Source organism: Panthera pardus, unplaced genomic scaffold (assembly GCF_024362965.1).
Source record: "Panthera pardus isolate Hobbes unplaced genomic scaffold, ASM2436296v1 HiC_scaffold_11, whole genome shotgun sequence".
NCBI classification, from domain to species: domain Eukaryota; kingdom Metazoa; phylum Chordata; class Mammalia; order Carnivora; family Felidae; genus Panthera; species Panthera pardus.
Window position 1 is genome coordinate 106390219 of NW_026526666.1, and position 16804 is coordinate 106407022.

At 62.7% G+C, this 16804-nt stretch overlaps 2 protein-coding genes across 5 annotated transcripts in view; both read left to right on the forward strand.

Moving 5' to 3' along the window:
* Positions 1-13205, forward strand: part of CUNH1orf159 (chromosome unknown C1orf159 homolog) — a 34930-nt gene extending 21725 nt beyond the window's left edge. Inside the window, exons 5-12 of one of the 3 annotated variants that reach the window (XR_008420916.1) lie at positions 3052-3234; positions 3546-3611; positions 5066-5200; positions 6539-6564; positions 6662-6692; positions 7454-7546; positions 8184-8422; positions 10758-13205. Coding sequence is in view for 1 of the 3 variants with exons in the window: in XM_019461014.2 (XP_019316559.1) it covers positions 3052-3234; positions 3546-3611; positions 5066-5200; positions 6539-6564; positions 6662-6692; positions 7454-7546; positions 8184-8281 (632 nt within the window). In the remaining 2 variants the exon portion in view is untranslated. Of the gene's footprint in view, positions 1-3051; positions 3235-3545; positions 3612-5065; positions 5201-6538; positions 6565-6661; positions 6693-7453; positions 7547-8183; positions 9365-10757 lie in introns of those variants that run through there. The other 2 variants (XR_008420917.1, XM_019461014.2) reach the window with 2 other exon arrangements.
* Position 13206: 1 nt separating this feature from the next.
* Positions 13207-16103, forward strand: RNF223 (ring finger protein 223). Of its 2 annotated transcripts, none has more exons than XM_019461010.2 (2): positions 13207-13315; positions 14776-16103. In XM_019461010.2, the coding sequence occupies exon 2, from the start codon at positions 14785-14787 to the stop codon at positions 15550-15552; it is 768 nt and encodes a 255-aa protein (XP_019316555.2). In that variant the 5' UTR covers positions 13207-13315; positions 14776-14784; the 3' UTR covers positions 15553-16103. The 2 variants fall into 2 exon arrangements, with proteins under 2 accessions (XP_019316555.2, XP_053755107.1); XM_053899132.1 differs by lacking the exon at positions 13207-13315 and adding an exon at positions 13322-14448.
* The last annotated feature ends 701 nt before the right edge of the window (positions 16104-16804 follow it).

A 16804-nucleotide genomic window follows, 5' to 3' on the forward strand; every position in this document is an offset into this window, starting at 1 on the left:
AGAGGTGACTGCGGGAAAGTAGGCTGCCTGTGGGGTGGAGGCAGGCGAGGGCGACCTTAACGAGGTCCGCCGGGCTCGGGTCCCTGGCGATGCGCGCGTTCCTTTCCCCCTGCTGCGTGGGCGTCCTCCACGTGGGGCCTTTGTCCCTGCTTCTCGGGGAGAGAAAGGGACGCCAGAGCCCTTCTTGCTCCTGTGTTTTGAGGGTCTTCAGCTCAAAATAATTTTTGTGTGAAAGAGGCATATTTTGGGGTGACGTTCGGGTTCCCTCAGCCCCCACGTGAAACTTCATCCTCAGAACGTTTCACACATTAAAAGCCAAGCTGGTAGTTGAGGGAGATTTGCTTGGAAGTTGTGAGATAAGGGACGGGCAGTGGGAGAAAGAGCGTAGGTGGAGCGGGCAGGAAAGAGCGGGTCTGAGCCCTTGGTGGCACGCCTCGGGCTCGGTGTCCAGTGAGACCGATGCTCAGGCCGGGCCTCCACCGGCACGAGGCCTGGCGTGAGCGGGCAGGTGTGTAGGCAGAGGCATTTCTGGGGAAACAAAAGAAAACAGACGTGAATGGTGGTAGCGAGTTACAAACCTGGTTTTTCAGTCTAGAGGGCAGTCTCTAAGTACCTTTCTGGATGCTGCACTCAAAGCCTGTTTGGGGGGTGAGGACAGCAAGAGGCAGTCTGACGGATTTCCCGGGTTGCACTGCGGCGAGCGTCTCTGGTGAGGTCGTGGGGCTTCTTGTGAGCTTCCCGAGTGGCCCACACAGCAGTAGGCACGAGGTTGTCGACACGTGAGGTGTCGAGGTGACTTCTGCAAGGCTCGTGTCAAGACGTCCGGCCTCAGCTTGCAGGGCTTTGGGGAGACGGCAGTTTAGTTCTTTTTTTTTTTTAAATGTTTGTTTATTGCCCACCTGGGCGGCTCAGTCAGTGAAGCATCCGAGTCTTGATTTCGGCTCAGGTCACGATCTCACGGTTCGTGGGACTGAGCCCTGCGTCAGCCTCTGTGCCTGCTTGGAATTCTCTCTCTCTCTCCCCCTCTGTCTGCCCCTCCCCCTACTCGTGCATGTGTGCTCTCTCTCTCTCTCCAAATAAATACTTAATAAACATTCAGCACGGAGCCCATCGTGGGGCTTGATCCCACGAACCGTGAGATCATGGCCTGAGCTGAAATCAAGAGTTGGATGCTCAACCAACTGAGCCACCCAGGCGCCCCGAATTGAATTTGTTTTTAAAATAAGTCTAGCCTCACTAAACTTGGCCCGATTACCTAGCTAAGTGCAGCAAGAATAGTGATTAACCATTTAGACTTTTAAGTCTGCCTTGCTGGACCTTTTCACAAGGAATCTTAGGTTGCACTCTCGAGGCTGGGAAGCCAAGCCAAGGACTCGCCATCAGACCTTACCTGCAGTACCTATAGATATCGGTGAATTCCTCTCTCCTTTTTTTTATGTTTATGTATTTTAGAGAGAGAGAAGAGAGAGAGAGAGAGAGTATGTACGAGCAAGGGAGGGACAGGGAGAGAGGGAGACAAAGGATCTGAAGCAGGCTCTGAGAGTGCACTGCCCGACGCGGGGCTCGAATTCACAAACCGTGAGATCATGACCTGAGCAGAAGTTGGATGCTTCACCTATGGAGCCCCCCAGGCGCCCTGAATTCCCCTCTTCTCAAGGTCAAAATACCCTTAAGTTTCCTGGATTTGCCAGGAAGTGAGCTTCCTTACTCACCTGTAAGTGAGGCTGGGAAGTATCAGGTGGTTTTCCTTCCTTCCTTCCTTCCTTCCTTCCTTCCTTCCTTCCTCCCTCCCTCCCTCCTTCCCTCCCTCCCTTCCTCCTTCCCTCCTTCCCTCCTTCCTTCCCCTCTCCTCCCCTCCCCTCCCCTTCCCGTCCCTCTTTTCCCTTCGCCTCTTATCTCCCCTTCCCTTCCCTTATGGATTTTTTTTTTTAAGTAATCTCTACACCCATCGTGGGGCTTGAACCCATGACCCTGAGATCAAGAGTCACACGCTCCACTGACCGAGTCTGCCAGGCACCCCTCCTGTGGTTTTTCAAAAGCGGCTTCATTGGCTTCGTAAAGTCAACCTTAGCTCCTTTGTCTGGTCACCAGTCCTGGCTCTCTAACTGTGCCTTGTCCCTGCACAAAGCAGCCCAGCCCTGGGCCTCCTTGGGGCCGGCAGCCCTGCACCGCTTTGCCCGGTTACCCTGCAGCCGGTTGGAGGGGTGCTTCCCAGAAGAATGGCCTCGCCGGCACCAGGTCTGTTCCGGGACCCCACGCTCCCAGCCCTCCTGGTGTGGTGCTGGGCCTGTCTGCCCGCGGTACCACAGGAGTAACCGCTGGTCAGTCTTCAGGCCTGCCATCCACTTAGCGTCATCTCACAGTGACACATTGTGTAGATTAAACATCGCACCTGAGTCTGGGGCTTGTCCCTGGACACTGCCCCCGCGGCCAGCGCTAGCATTTAGGCCCAGGTCAGTACCTGCAATCGAGCATGTGTTTGCTTAGCCTCTGTGCTAAATGTTGGGGATGTTAAGAAAAAATAAAGGTACAAGACACAATTCTTGCCCTTAAGGGGTGCCCTGGCTACTTGGCAAAACAGACTGTCCATGAACCGCTGGCCGGTGAGAGCTGGGCTGCTCCCAGCACCGGGGGAGGGGGAGGCTGCTGGCCGGCACATCAGTCTGGGACCTCCCCAGGGAAGGGTGTGGAGGGCGGGGACAACAAGGGGGCAAGGGTCACCCCTGGGCTGGAGGCAGTGCCACTGACGGGGCAGGGTGAGGGCCGGCGGTCAGGCCATCGTGGTCCTCCCACGGCCGTGCGTGGCGCCTGCCTGCAGAATTTTACGAGATGTCCGGTAAAGGAGCCCACAGGAGCCCCTGGGTGAGCGAGCTCGCCGTGGCTCCCGTCGAGTTTGTTTCTTTTTCTGAGAGCAGGTATGCCGTTCCCATCCAGACCTGCAGAATGCACATTCTTGGACGAACTCTCATTTCACAAAGTCAGAATACAGAAAAGCCCCCTGAAGACAGCTGGCGTGGGTCACTCGCAGCTGAGTCACTGTCTCTTGCGCAGGCTGCTACAGGCACCGGAACGAAGACGGCAGTATCAGCTGCGTCCGATGCAGAAATGGCACCTACCACGGCTCCGAATGCAGAGGCCGCACGTCGCTGCCCGGCCGCCCCGCGGCACCCCCCACCGGGCCCGCCTGGCCTGCTTCCCGCCGAGGGGCCTCATCTCCAAGTTCTGGAGGAACGGGTGGGAGTTGCCTTTCTTGTTCCCACAGCAGCGGGTGGCCCACCTCACCCGGGACCACCAGCCGTCGAGTGAACACCCTCGCTCGGGTCCCCTCTGTGCCCAAATCCTTGTCCCTGCAGGACGGCCATGGGGCGAGGGCAGCTGTGTCCCCATGGCCACCTCCCTTTCTGGTTTCTGGCCCGTGATTCCCCGCTGAGCTGTGTCTCTGGTCCCCTGGGTGTCCTCAGCTGGGTCCCCGTGCGTGGTCCAGACCTGCCTGTGGGTCTGGGCTGCCCGGGAGCCGGCACGCTGACACGTCTGCTTCCCCACAGCCACTGGCTGGGGCACGCACTTCCCGGTGAACAGGAGCACAGGGACACCGGGGCGGCCTGATTTCGGTAAGTCTCCGGCTCACCGGCCCAGAGCAGGGCTTCTGCCAGGTCTCGGTGGAAAAGGGGGCATTCCTAGTGCCCGTGACCACTTATGCCGGCCTCGGCAGGGCCACGGCTACGGCCAAGGTCGAACTGCAGCCCGGCCGAGGGATCTATGTGCGAGAACCCTGCCTGATCACAGAGCGGGGCTGGCGTCAGTGGGCACAGGCGGGAGGCCTTTGCCACAGCACTCACACGTGCCCCCGAGGTTCTAGTTAGTGGAAGGCCACCTCACCCGTGGCCTCAGTCCTGGCCCACCCAGCCCCTCAGTCCACAGAAACTCTGGGTGTGCGGTTCTCTGGAGACTGGAGGGTGCCCGGAGGTCCCCTTGCCTCCCTCCGCTGTGGCTCTTCTGGGGATGTGGGGTCTGGCCTGCAAACACTGCATGCCAGGCAGAAGAGCCCATCACACCACCCGGTCCTCGGGGCCAGACACAGGCCCCCCTCCTGCACACTCTGTCCTCAGCCTGCTCCTGATCACTGGGCGTCCCATCCCGTCCGAGATACGGCATGGTCCTGCCATGGAGGTGTGGCACCCCAGCCACTGGGGCCACTGCAGTCGGGGAGCAGGACCGGCCCCAGGAGTGGTCACCTCTTCTGAGGTGACCAGGTGGTGACGGGGTCTTGTGACCTGCAGACGCTGGGCCTTCAGCAGAGGACACGTTGTACGTGGACTGAGAGGGCTCTGGCCTTCTGCACAAGTTTCAGGACCAGAAGCAGGTGGCTTTGTGCTGACCACCAAGGTCAGCCACCAGAGGAGGAGTTTTAGGGTGGGGTCAGCACAGACGGCCCCAGCCTCCTGTGATACCGCGCCGGGTCTGGCAGTGGGGGTGCTGATGGCGGAAGGCCGCGAGTCTGGCTGTCGGGCCCATTTTCACTGCAGCAAGTTTGGGGCAGGACACCCTTGCCAAATGAGCTGGAATTCATCCCCACTTCTAGGCCCCGGTGTAGCCGTGGCCGCGCCTCATGCCCGTCCACGGGCAGTCTGAGAGCACTTTCCCCACAGTTGCCACCCAGAGCCCCCACCCACGGGCCCAGCCAGCCTGTCCTGCTGACCCGTGTAGGTAAAGACGGGCAGGCATCGTGGGCCCAGGGTCCCCTCTGCTGACCGGCCCCCAGGAGGGGAGGACGTAGTGGGAACCGCTGCCCGAGTCGAGGGCTTGGACCTGGAGTGCCAGGGGTACGGGAGCCCACAGTCCGTGCCGAGCCTTTGGGAAGGAGACGGGGACCCCGGGGCCTGCTGTTCTCGGGGGCTGGAATCCTCGGCCCCCTCCATATCCCACCCCCCTGTGGGAAGCCTGAGGCCGAGGGAGGCTGAGCACCTCAGCCCCACAGCCCAGGTGTGTTCAGGGAACGGGGGTCTGGGGGGTCCCCTGAGGCCTGTCCAGGCTTGCCACTGGCTGCCACTCACTCTGCTCACAGGGGGCCCTCAAGTGGCAGCCTCTCTCTTCCTGGGGACATTCTTCATCAGCTCTGGCCTCATCCTCTCCGTGGCTGGGTTCTTCTATCTGAAGCGAACCAGTAAACTCCCCAAGGTCTTCTACGGAAGAAACAAAGGTATTTCCTCCTGCCACCGTGGCAACACCCTGCTGAGCCAGCGGGTCCTGCCCAGTGCACACACCCGCACGGAGCCACGGGTACTGCCTGGGGGGCACGGGGAAGTGGGGGCCAGGGTGGCGAGATCCAGGGTGCCCAGCAATGAAGACTCCTCACAGAACGACAGGAAGGGGACTGGCTTGTCACGTGGTTCTTGTGTCTCAGAGTAAGAGGGACAGCCACTTCCTAGGGAGGCTCCCGTGTGGATTCTGTGGGACTCTCAGGGTGGAGGTGTTGGCGAGACTCCACCTCAGGGCATCACAGCGGGGTCGCCGATGCGGGGTGGGAGGGGTGCGGGGAGGGGGTGACATCCCTGGTCGAGGGGCCGCCTGCCTGCAGCTCCTCCAGCCAGCTGTCTCCTCTCCCCGTCCTGCCTCCCCGGGACTGGGGGGGACAGGCAGGCTGGTGCAGGGACAGTGGGGCCCCATGCCACTCCAGCTTACCCTGGACTGGATTGCAGACCCGCCTCCCTCCCGAAGATATGGGTGTCACTCCCGCCGTGCCCTCGGGTGTGCCGGGCAGATGGTCTGGCCGACGGATCTGATCCTACAGTGGACAGTGCTGGGGGTGATTAGCTAGAGCTTCCTTACCTGGCCTCAGTGACACCCTGTCCACCCACCGATGGCCAATGCTGGGGGCCTCCGAGGGGCTGTTGTAGCTCGAAGGTCCTGAGAGTCAGGGGCCGGGCCCCCACGCCAGTCAGGATGGGCACTCCGAGTCCGCCGTGGGAGGCTGCTCCGCTGCAGTGGCCACGGAGGTCCTGGTGTGTCAGTGCAGTGGCCGGGGCACCCCCACTCCGAGCCTCCTCCCTACCGCCCCCAGAGCCGCTCCCGGGCAGCCTAGGTGCCCACCGAGAGCGCAGGGGTGCATAGCGGCCTACCCAACGGAGGTGAGAAGTGGGCACTGTGGTGGTCTCCTGAGGCGGGCCCCCAGCTCTGGGCCTCACCTGGAAATGCAGGCAAGGGTAGAGCCTTCTCTGCCTTCCTGACGGTGCTGGAGACCAAGAGGAATGTGCCTGCTGAGGGCTGGCTTGTGGCTCCGCCAAGAGGGCCTGGGAGGGCGGCTCTCCCTGGGGTGCTTGGGGGCCCGTCACCCCAAGTGCATCTGGGAAGTGTGGCCGGACAGACCACTGCTAGGCTGAGGGCGTTGCTGGGCAGGTGTGTGGAGGTGGGGCTGGGCTGAGCCTGGAGCGGGGGAAGAGCCGCTGCAGGCCCTGGGGACCCCCTCCCTAGGCGAGGGACCCCCGCCCCGGGCGAGGCAACTATGTGGCCTCCAGGTGACGCCTGTGTTTGCCCGCAGCCCCTGCCCTGCAGCCTGGCGAAGCTGTAAGTAACCAGAAGGATGGGCTGAGTGCCCCCGTGTCGTGGGCCTCTGTGCTGGGGGCCGCCTGCACTTCTCACTGTGCCTTTTCTCCTTTTCAAGGCTGCTATGATTCCCCCGCCACAGTCCTCAGGTACGTCAGTCCTCATCTCAGGGTGAAAGATTTCAAAATTGTCCCTCCCTTGGGATCAGCCGCCCTTCAGGGACCACTGCAGGACTGGGCTCTGCAGGCACCTGGCCCTGTAGTTCTCGGGACACCAGGTTCTCCCATCGTCAGCCACGGGACACTGGGTTCCCCCGTCGTCAACCACGGGACACCGGGTTCCCCCATCGTCAGCCACGGGACACCGGGTTCCCCTATGGTCAACTGCAGCTCTCATGCCTTTTCCTTTCGTTCCTGACATGCTCTGTCGGGAGACAAGGAGAGTACCCAGCAGAGGGTCTGGGGCCATCCCCGGAAGCCTTTGCTCGGCCCTCCCCAAGTCCCAGCTCTAGCTGGGCGGTAGGTGCAGGGAGCAGGCTGGCCCCTCCGGGTGGCTGGCACTTCAGTCTTACTGGGTCAGGTGTGCCCCACCTTGGATGATTCCGGGAGTAGGTACACACACGAACCCTGTTATAGATGACGCCATGACCACAGAGAGGTTAAGTGACTGGCCCGTGGTCACATATCCCACATATCCACAGGCCATGCAGCAAGTCTCCTGGCCTTCCCGGTCTTGTTCTTACCTCTGTGCACAAGTCTGGAGTGGGGACAGGGTGGGTGTCCCTCTTCTTTGGGCACAAAGAAGTTACTTGGTCAAGGCTAGCTCCTCCCTGTCCCATACAACGCTTGTCTGTGACGTCTCTAAAGCAGTACCAGCTACAGGCATCTTGAGTGTAAGTTCCTTGCATTAGCACCCTGGGGCCGTCATAACAAATGCCCGCGAACTGCAACTGGGGGGCTTGAAGCAACAGAAATGCACTCCGTCCCAGCTCAGGAGGCCAGAGGTCAGAAATCAAGGTGGGGGGTGGGGGCACTCCTTCCCGAGTCTCCAGGGGAGGGTCCGTCCTGCCTCCTCCGGCCTCTGGTGGCTCCAGGCGTCCCTGGGCTTGTGGCCACACCACTCCGGCCTCTGTCCCCCATCTTCACGTGACTTCTCCTGGGTCTCCTCTCTCTGCCTCCCTCTTATGAGGTGCTGGCCATCGGATTTAGGGCCCAGCAGATAATCCAGGAGGATCTCATCTCAAGACCCTCAATCACATCTGCAAATACCCTTTTTCCAAGTAAGGTCACATCTGCAGGTTCCGGGGCTTCGGACATGGACACATTTGGGGGGACACCATCCAGTCCTATTGTGTCTCATGGACCTGTTGGCCTCTGTGTTTCGGGAGAGCAAGGTGCTCGTCCAGGCCAAGGTGCTTGGGGTGCAGGGGCACCGGGTGTCCCAAATGAGCGGAGCGTTCGTCACAGAGTCTCCCCTCAGCTGCGGCCACTCCGCTCACAAGCTGGAGCTCAGTGGGATTCCCTCCCCCTCGGCTGCGGCCACACCCCACTCCTGTGAGCTGTGCTGAGAGCCGACACCGGGGGCCATTCCTCCTGTCCCAGGCCCCCCTCTGACCCTGCCCGTTTCCGACCCTGTTTCAGTGCGGAAGCCGCGCTATGTCAGACGCGAGCGGCCTTTGGACAGGGACACAGGCCCCACTGCCATCTCCTCGGTGGAGGCCCGGGTCAGCAACGTCTGACCCGGGGACCCACCCACAACTCTGCACACCGCCGCGGAGAGAGCCCAGCACACAGAGGGCAGGTCTGGACACGGCCCCCGGCTCAGCTTGACCGTCTCCCAGCGACAGATGCTCAGTTGGAACCCGCCCAGCTGCCGGAAGGTGCTTCTTCCCACCCCACAGCTGCTCGGTGTAATGGAGGGGGAGGCGCCCCTGAGGCGGGCTCCAGAGCGTGGCCATGTGGGGTCTGGGCCCCTCAGGAGAGACAAGGACTGCTGGGCTTCTCCGTGCTTGGCAAAGCTGGGAGCTCAGCCACCCTGCCTATCAGAGCCCACAGCGGGCAGACATCCCCCGCACCACCAGGCCAGTCGGCCTCCTGGCCTCCCCGCCCGGACGGTGTCCGGACCAGGGGAGGTGGGACATGAGAACTGGCCCCTCCAAGGCTGAGGCGCCTACAGGGCCATCCTGTAGCCAAGGGCCCCGCCCCCTCACCCCTCACCCCAAACCACAGATTTCCAGGAGCTGCAGAGGCGAGTTTCTTGGTTGGCTACTGACTTCTGTCAGTTTGAAGCAGCAAAGGCGGAGGGGCCCTGTTGTCCTGTCTCCTGCTCATCACCTGCTCCCCACACGGGGCCCATGTGTTGCAGGGACTGGCCTGAAAGCTCTGGAGGCCAAGGCCAGGTCCCCTGAGGGACGTGTCTGCCCAGGGTCACATTTACCTGTGACTGCTGCCTGGGTAGCCTGGTCTGGATGGACCTGTGGAGGGCCGTGCTGTCCCTGGCTGCTTGCACACAGAAAGGGGTTCCCGAGGAGAAGGGAGCGATTGTGGCTACCTCCCACGCACTGGGCTCGGCACTGACTGTCTTTCCCAGATTCTCAGTCGAGAATGATGGCTCCTTCAGCACCTGGTCCACATCCCAGGGTCCCGAGGCAGGGCCTGTGTGCTCAGCTGCTGTGCCCTTCTGCACCGTGACACGTGGCCCACGCGTCTACAGTTTATGGGTACGAGCTCGTTCAAGACTTGAACCCGCGACGGGCCCAGCACTGAGCGGGGCGCAGCAGCTCAAAATCAGTGTCAATAAACTATTCAGGGCTTTCCCCATCCTCACTGCGCCAAGGGTCCTCTGTTCCTCAGTAAGGGTGAGGCCCCGCCGTGGCCTGGCCCCACCTGCCCCACTCTGGGGGAGACCTAGGGGTGCTGAGAAAGCCAAGTCCCCCACGGCGGGCCCCCAGCCAGGCTGACGTGGACTCCTTCACTTCTCCAGGAACGGTGACCTGTCCCTGTGGGCACTGTTGTTCTTTCCTCTGTCCCCTTGGTGTGAGGAGAAGGGGACCCAGAAGGAGGTGGGGAGACCAGGCTCAGGGTCCCCCCCCCCAGCTTCAGGGACCATGGGGAAGTGAGGTGACACTCCACTGCCCATCTGTGCCGATCGGAGGCTGGGAGGCTGGGGCTGATTGCCAGGGGAGAACGTGCAGGACCGTCCAGACTCCCTTGGTTTCTGTGGCCCCCGAGGTCGGGGGGGGAGGGCGTCCCATCTTGTGGGTCCTTGTGGGGAGGGAGGCAGACGTGCGAAGACACTCGCTCGTCCCCGTTCCCACATTTGCACCAAACCCTTGCTGCTAATCTGGGGACAAAACAGGAAACGAAGAGCCATGTTCAACCAGGATAGCAGGTAGCACCAGTCAGGCCCTGAAGGCCCAGGCTGGGCACAGATGCCCCCGACCCCACCTCCGGCGGCCTTCTCTATTTCCTCCACCCTAAGCTGCAAACTGGAAACCTGGGGCCATTCTAACATCTCCGAGTCCTCCCCCCACCCCCAGCCCCCAGCCCCAGCTTTGCCCCATCCCTGGCAGCAAAGACAAGTCTGTATTTCACCCTGCAACCCCTCTGGCTCCTACACTCAGGATGACCTTCCCCTGACATTCAAGGCCTGGGTGGCTTGGCCTCTGTGGCCCTCAGCCACGCCAGCTGAGCCCCCGCCCCCAAGCCTGAGACCACAGATCCAGGAGCCGCAGAGGCAAGATTCTGCCACTGGACACCCCTGGGCCTGCGTGCCACTGTTCTCTAGGCCCCAGTGGGGAGTGTGGTCACTGGACCAGTTCCATGACCCTAATGGGCATTCAGGCTAGAAAGCTTGTGAGTGAGTGGGTGCCATAGGGTATGGGGGCACCTGAGCTGGGGGCGGGTTAGCTGGCAGAGTCAAGGCATCCCCGGTGGGGCCCTGACCAGCCCCTCCCATGTCCATCCTGAGCTCCAGCCGCAGCCAGCCCTTACCTGGATCCCAGCTCTCGTGTAAGAAGCCAAAATGAGGCCGATTTATGGGGTCATCGCTCAGGCCAAAGGCAGGTGGGGTACCTGTCACCTCCTGACCCCCCACCATGTCAATTGCTTTGCAGCTCCCCCTCACCCTGGGAGGTGAGCACGGTGTGGGCGGTGAGCAGTTGACACAGTCCCCGGGTCATAGCTGGCAGCTCATTCATTCATTCGTTCACTCAGCACTAGGAGAATCACTGAAAGCTGGAAGAGGTCAGAGGCCAGCAAGAGGAAGCTCTCCAGCAGCATTAGGAGGTGGGTGCACAGAGCAGGACCGAGTGGGGCGCAAGGAGGTAATGTGAGTGCAGAGGTCCTGGCCAGGAGCCTGGGCACAAGACCCCAGAAGGAGTTGGCCGCAGCATGATGGGGGAGGGCTGGCCGATTGACCTTAGGGGACCCGGTTCTCCATGCTGGGCATGAGAGGGACAGGACTGGCTGAGTCCACCGGACATCCTGGCAGGGTTTCCTCATGCCCACAGGGCAGTGCTGAGCCCATCCAGAGCCCAGGGCCCGTTCTCTGCCCATGTCAGAATCGCAGCCCGGATGTGTCCCAGAGTCTCTCCCGTATCACTGTCCCTAGCTGGCAGGGATGGGGCAGCAGAGCAGTTGACAGATCAGCCAACACTGGGCAGGCAGGGTTGGGGGCTCAGCCCTCACACCCCCAGGCCACCTGGGCCCCAGATGAGCCCTGAAGGGCCTCTTCATGCAGCGGCCATTGTGTGTGTGTCCTTGACAGCACTTGGGGTTTGAAGCCTGTTCTGTCCCAGTCCTGGGGGGGGGGGGGGCATAGCCGAGGTGGCCCTTGGGGTACAGTCCTCCCTGCTCATCTGGCCAAGGACAACGTCTGTGTCCAGCCCAGAACTCCTAGGTGTCTAGGGAACCCCACATCTCAAAAGCCACAGATGGACAGGGGTGAGGTGCTCATTAGGGACCTTGTCTTCTCCTCAGCACAGCGAGTCCCAGGCCTGTGGGGTCACACACTGAAAGCCATGCTCCCTGCACAGGTGTGTGTGTGTGTGTGTGTGTGTGTGTGTGCACCTGCACCCGAGGGACACATTTGTGCTCAAACACAGCCAGGTTGGCCTGTTGGCACACATATACCCCCTTACACAGAGAGCGCGTGTGGCCCCACATCCACGCAGCACAGCTGCCCATCGCTGGGTGGAGTATGAGCAGGGGTGTGGGTACCAGCTGGGTCAGCCAGGTCCTGAGCTGCCGAGATCCCAGTGCCAGGGTCTGGACCCTGCTCCCGTGCAGTCAGGCCTGGCCACCGCCCCAGATGGCACATTCCTCGGGTCTTCCCTTTGCCTCTGGGCACTGACTTGTCCACTGAGGAGCTCAAGTGATCTCAGAGCTTGAATATTCCCAGAAGCCCTCAGGAGGGTGTTCTCAGAGCAGAGAGACAGAGGGCACTTCCTGGAGGCAGCATGTGGCCCTGAGTCACGGTCCCCTTGGGAACCAGCACCCTGTCACGCAGACACTGGGCCAGGCCCACACAGTAGCTCCCCACATTGAGCCCCCAGCCGTCTGAATTTCCGCCCCCTCTCTGGGTCCCTTCCCCCTGGCTGAGCTCCCCCTCCCCTGGCCAGCCAGCACACCTCTGTGAACCAGCGGGGTCTCTGGTTTCCCACTGTCAGAGCAGCTGCGACATGGCTGTGAGGGGCACAAGCCGTACCACTGGCTGGGCCTCAGCCCCCCACGTCCTCCACCCAGGCCCCCAGGCCCCCAGGCCCTCCATTCAGCCCCCCCTGCCTTAGCCCCAGGCCTTTGCATAGGCTGGCCCTGGGGTCTGCGAGGACCCCACACTGGCTGAAGCCATTACCCCTCCCCCCCAGGAAGATCTCCAGGCCTCCTGGCTGTGTCCGGGCTTCCTTGTGCTCCAATATCCCTGCCCTTGTGTGTAACTGAGGGTGTCCCCGGCAGACACTCACCCAAAACAAGTCCTATGGCCAGTCTGATCCCTCACTTGTCCTCGCCCTGACTCCACCCCTGGGGGTGCCCAGCCCTGACCTCTCGCCCCACTCCCTGGACCCAGAGCAGGAAGTTCCCTCGCGGGTGTGTACGTTGGGGTGGCACACGCATGTGAGTGGGCGGTGTGGATGAGGCGGGGGGTGACAAGCGAGGCTGAGATTGAGGGTGGGGGGCTCCTCGGAGAGGCCCTCCTGGGAGGCCCACCTAGTAGCTCCGGTGCACCAGGGCCTTAAACAGGGTTAGTGAGTGGATCGGTCTCTGGACCGGCTCCTCCAGTATCCCAGGGCTGCTGCGGGGGGAGGTTTTACCCAGGCATCCGGCCCGACCGTGGAGACCTACGCCGACCCCCAGCCTCACCCCAGCCTCTGATCTCTCACCTCTGACTTCCTGCCCGCCGCTGCCCAGCCCGCCAGGGTGAGGACAGGAGGCCAGCCAATCCCGGAGGCCCCAGGCCACGCCCCTGGCCTGCATGACCTCGAGTGTATAAATGCACCTGCCAGGAGTGCACACCCAGAGAACTCACGCCTGCTCAGACGGTGCTCTGCATCTAGAAGAGCACACACGCTCCCCCGAGCCCCACCTGCCTGGGATAGAGGAGAGGGCACGCTTGCCAGACCGGTGCCACCAGGACAGCTGCTGGCAGCCTCTGCTGCAGGGGGACGCCTGCCAGGTGGAGCACGGACCGGCCCTGCTGGGCGGGAGGGCTCAGGGCCTGGCCGTGGCCCAGCCGAGAGGATCATGCCCAGCCCTTGCTGAACCCCGGCCACCAGGTAAGGCCCGCTCGGCCAGCACTCACCCCTCACCGGTACGGGCTCAGGGTGGGGTGCCTCTGAGGAGGGCCGGGACCTCAGTGCCAAGGAACTGATCATGCGGGGGCACGCTGGCCTGGAAGAGGTTAGCCCGCGGTCCCCCCCCCCAGACCATGCCGAGGCTGCTGCCGTCCCCAAAATGTGGTGACATTTCATGTTGCAATGCTGGGAGCACTCGTGACATCACGGTGACCTCACCATGATTCACGGTGGTCACGGTCATCATGCAGCAACACCCAAACCTTCAGGACACATCACCACAGAGTCGTTCCGCTGGTCCACCTGGATTAACCAGCAAGTCAGGGTCAGGGGTCACGTCTGGGGGCGGCGGGGGGGGGATTCCTTCTGAGCTCCATGGGGTCTGTCCACTGTCCTCCTTGCCTTTCCTCCTCCAGGCAGGGCCCTGGGCAGCAGGCAGGTCACCTGAGTCCTCCCCGGTGAACAGAGGCCCGGTCTGCTGTGGAAACGGGAGTCAGGAGGGTCAGGAGGGTGGCGGCTGTGTGCCTACGGGACCCTGCAGGGGGCCGGGTTATCCTGGAGGATGGCTGGGGCTCCTCCACCTCTGGCTCCTGGGCTGAGGTGCATCTCCAGGCCCCGAGGGCCAGCAGAAAGCCCTCGTCACCAGCCGGACATGCTGGCCCTACCGGTTCGGGCAAGGCTGGGAGACGAACCATCCTTAGGACGCGGCCCCCACCCCTGTGCGGGCCGGCCCTGCTTGACTTCCCACAGCCTACCAGCTCATCCTGACCCTAGACCGAGTCCGGACTCTCACCCAGTTGGGCCTGGCACCCTGCCCTCAAGCACCTGCCCGAAAACTGGATGTGTACCGACAAATCAGATCCCCGTGTTGGGATCCACGTTCAAATGCATTTCGTCTGACCCAGAGTCACACTCTTCCAGTGAGAGCCCAGGCCCTGCCGACCTCTTGGCCAGGTGACCCTGGCTGAGTCACTCCACCCTCTAAGGTGCCTTTTTTAGACCGTGGCTCTTGTGTGTCACGTGACCTGGGCCCAGTGTGGCAGAGCCCAGATGTCAATAGTAACGATTGCGGGCCATCGTCATCAACTTTATCTCTGCCCAGATGGCACAGCCAGGTAGGACAGGCCCCGTAGGTGGCGTCCGCTAAGCAGTCAGCATGATGCCCTTGCGCGCACGGACTCCGTGGCCAGGCCATCCGTGGGCCGGTCAGACCTGGAGCACCCCCACCCGCAGATGCTCGCCCCTGACTCGGCGAGTGGGGGAGGGCAGGGTTACAACTTGAACAGAAAGACCTTGACTTGGGTATGGGGCCTTTCTAGAGTTAGCCTAGCAGAGATCTCTGGGGCCGGTGTGGGTGAGAGAGACACAGGGTGAAAAGCAGCAGACCGTGCAGGGAAGGGGCAGCCTGTGGTCACTCACAGCGCACTCCGTTCGTCCCGCAGCTCGGAGGCATGTCGTCAGGCCAGCAGGCGTGGCATACGGCCATGCTGGCCCCTGGTCGGACCAGCCCTGCAGCCACGGTGCCCGGGTCCCCCAGCTCAGCCAGCAGCCCCAGGTCCCCCAGCACCCCGAGCTCAGAGAAGGCGGCCTCCCCGCTGGAATGCTCCATCTGCTTCTCGGGCTACGACAACCTCTTCAAGACGCCGAAGGAGCTCTCCTGCACACACGTCTTCTGCCTGGAGTGCCTGGCACGGCTGGCGGCCGCCCAGCCAACCGGCCAGCCCGGCAGCGAGGCCGTGCCCTGCCCGTTCTGCCGGCAGCCTACGGCTGTGCCTGCCGCCGGGGCCCCCGCGCTGCGCACCAGCCGCCAGCTGCAGGCCAGGATGCCGGCGCACCTGCGGCGGGAGGAGCCCGTGTGGCTGGAGGGCACGAAGCTGTGCTGCCGCCCACCGCCCTCCGCGCCGGGCCTTCCCGAGCCTGGCTTCGTGTGTGTGGACGTGGGCCTGAGCAAGCCTGCCCAGCCCGCCGCACCCACGCCCACTCCAGACCCCGCGCGCCACCGGGGCCGCCTGGCCCGCTGCTGGGCCCGCTGCAGGAACTGGAGGCGGGTGGCGCTGGTCACAGCCCTGCTGCTGGTGCTCTCCTGTGTGGTGCTCTGGCCCGTGCAGTGCGCGCTCAAGACTGGGAACTTGCACTGCCTTCCTCAGCCCTCCGCGGCCACGGCCACGGCCACGGCCACGGCCACCGCTTTCTCTTCTGGGCCCCTGGCTGACAACTAGGGTCAGCCATCCCTGCCCCAGCTGCCCGCGTGGGTCCCTTGCCCCCCGCTGGGTCACAGGAGCAGCAGCTCTTGGGAGTTGGTCCCCTGGAGGAGCCCCAGCATCTCTGAGGACCCCATTTCCCATTCGACTCACCTTCCTTGCACTCTGTGGTGCTGGGTCCCGACGGCATGAATAAAAGGGTCCCTGAAGCCTCCAAGAATCACAGGCTCCCACGGATCCCAGAGCCCACCTTCCTCTTTCCCAGGGTGCAGATGGAGACCCGGGCCCAGGAGAGACGGCCTTGGTCAGGTCCCTCCCTCTACGCTGCGAACCGCCTGCAGTGGGAGCCCTCGGCTGAGGAGGGAGGGGACTCGCCATCTTTATTTTCACATTTCACCCATGGCCCCTTCCCCAGGCAGGGCTGGCCCCTTCCATTGTGCGGGAAGTGGGGAGGGCGGGGGGGGGTGGCGACCAGGGGGACAGGGGGCAGCAGCAAGAGGCCGGGTCCCCCGGTACCCACCCCCCTCTCCTAAACTGTACATTTTTAAATAAATTATTTTGTATCCACATTTGGTAAGGGGTCCTCACCCTGTAAGCCCTCCTCCCTGCACCACCGAGCCTCTCCCTCCCAGAAGAGCCAGGTCTGCCCCTGCCTCGGAGAGCTTTAAGCCAAGAGGACACCGCCACCGGATTGAACTCCCAGCAGCCCCCAGGGCAGACAGACCCCAGGTTCTAGGGTGTCCAACTCCTGTTCCCTGGGCTGTGGATGGGTTGGAGCAGTCCTGCCCTTCCCCTAGAACTTTGAGGCTCCCCCAGGAAGATGGGGAGGGGCTGGAGCAGCTGGGCCGGAGTGGGGCGGGGCCCTGGCATGGTTCAGAGCCCCCCACTATGGACGCAGCAGGTGGCACCCCAAGAAGTCGTAGAACCCCAGGACTGAGCTCCTGGGAACCAAGGCCTAAGGGTGTACAGAAGCAGAAGTGACCACCAGTGTGTCCCTGAAGATCTCTCACGGATCCTCCCTGGGCCCGGCCTGGCTGGTGAAGCCGCGAGGTGCGGTGGCTGGACGGGTGGGCGGCAGGCCGCCCGGATCCGCTCCTGCTGTCGGCCCCAGGAATCCCACACCGCCAGTTAGCACGGTGAAGAGAGGCCAGGCTGGTTCTGGCTCGCCAGGCCTCAGACTCCTCGCCCCTCGCCCCAAAGCCCGGGACTTCCTGTTCCAACCAGCGGGGTTTCTGGCCGGCCTGGGATAGGGAGGGTGCTCAGGGAGACC

What these genes read in the sequence shown, in the direction of transcription:
- RNF223 (XM_019461010.2), top strand. Translation starts at nt 14,785, where the DNA reads ATGTCGTCAGGCCAGCAGGCGTGGCATACGGCCATGCTGGCCCCTGGT.